The sequence below is a fragment of the Gekko japonicus genome, unplaced genomic scaffold (assembly GCF_001447785.1).
Source record: "Gekko japonicus isolate JY-2015 unplaced genomic scaffold, Gekko_japonicus_V1.1 scaffold6601, whole genome shotgun sequence".
NCBI classification, from domain to species: Eukaryota; Metazoa; Chordata; class Lepidosauria; order Squamata; family Gekkonidae; genus Gekko; species Gekko japonicus.
The window spans coordinates 12202-13560 of NW_015165462.1; the positions used below are offsets into that span (position 1 = coordinate 12202).

At 52.2% G+C, this 1359-nt stretch overlaps 1 protein-coding gene across 1 annotated transcript in view; it reads left to right on the forward strand.

Annotated features, from left to right (window-relative positions):
• LOC107109995 (src substrate protein p85-like) overlaps nucleotides 1–1359 on the forward strand; it is a gene marked incomplete at both ends in the record, with an annotated part of 24893 nt that overhangs the window by 10186 nt on the left and 13348 nt on the right. The window contains one exon of the mRNA XM_015410705.1: nucleotides 577–765. Within this exon, the coding sequence (XP_015266191.1) occupies nucleotides 577–765 (189 nt within the window). The remainder of the gene's footprint in view (nucleotides 1–576; nucleotides 766–1359) is intronic.

Below are 1359 nucleotides of genomic sequence, written 5' to 3' on the forward strand. Positions count from 1 at the left end.
AAGGGAGGGGTATAAATCCAATCTCCTCCTCCTCCTCCTCCTCTTCTTTTTCATCTTCTTTGTCTTCTTCTTCATCATCTTCTTCCTCCTCCATTGCCTTTCCCCAGTGCATTCTGGGAACTGTAGTTTCCAGGACCTGGCATTCGTTAGAAAGCTCTCCTCATTCAGATGGGTCGCCGTGCTGGTCTGAAGCAATAGAACAAACTCTGAGTCCAAGTGGCACCTTGAAGACCAACAAAGCTGAATTGTGGGTATCAGCATTGGTGTGCATGCACCACGCTTGCCAACCTCCAGGTGGTAGCTGGAGACCCCCCGCTATTACAACAGATCTCCAGCCGACAGAGAGATCACTTCACCCAGAGAAAATGGCCGCTTTGGAAGTTGGACTCTATGGAATAATGCCCCAAACCCCACCCTCCTCAGGTTCCACACACACACACACACCCAAATCTCCAGGTATTTCCCAACTCTGGCAACCCTAGCGTGCAGATTTCTTCAGATACATGACCTGTAAGGGGAGATCTTAAAATTATCTAACTGCACCAGCACCTTTAAAGAGTCTCCTTGTCTCCCCAGGCCAACGTCTGCTTTCAGTTCCTAATTCCGCTTCTCGCTCCCTTTCGCCCTCTCTGCAGCATCCACAAGCTGAGGAGCAGAGTGTCTGAGGAACACCAAGTTCTCAAGAAGAAGGAGCTGGAGTCGGGGCCCAAGGCCTCCTATGGCTACGGGGGCAAGTTTGGGACCGAGAAGGACCGGATGGACAAGGTGCGGAGAGACCCTGTGCTGTCCGGTGTTTGTGTGTGCTGATGGGGTGTGTGTGTGAATGCAGAAGAAGAAGATGCGAGCATCGGGCCCTGCTGGGGCAGAGCAAAGGCCCATCCAGCCCGGCATTCTGTTCCCACCACAGCCGTCCTGCTGCCTCAGTGGTAAAAGCAAAAGCATTTCCACTCAGGTTGTGCAATATTTTTTTTTTTACAGGGCGAGAAACCCCTCTAACTCTTAGTGAGTTCACGTGCGCTCCTTGCAGGCTGAAACAAAGAACATAAGAACATAAGAGAAGCCAATGCTGGATCAGGCCAACGACCCATCTGGTCCAACACACTGTGTCACACAGTGGCCAGAAATACCAGGGGCCCTCAGGAGGTCCAGCAGTAGGGCCAGGACACTAGAAGCTCTCCCACTGTTGCCCCCCCCAAGCACCAAGAATACAGAGCATCCCTTGCCCCAGACATAAAAACACAAGAGAGGCCAATGTTGGGTCAGGCCAATGGCCCATCCAGTCCAACACCCTATGTCACACAGTGGCCAAAAATACCAGGTGCCATCAGGAGGTCCACCAGTGTGTCCAGGAGACCAGAA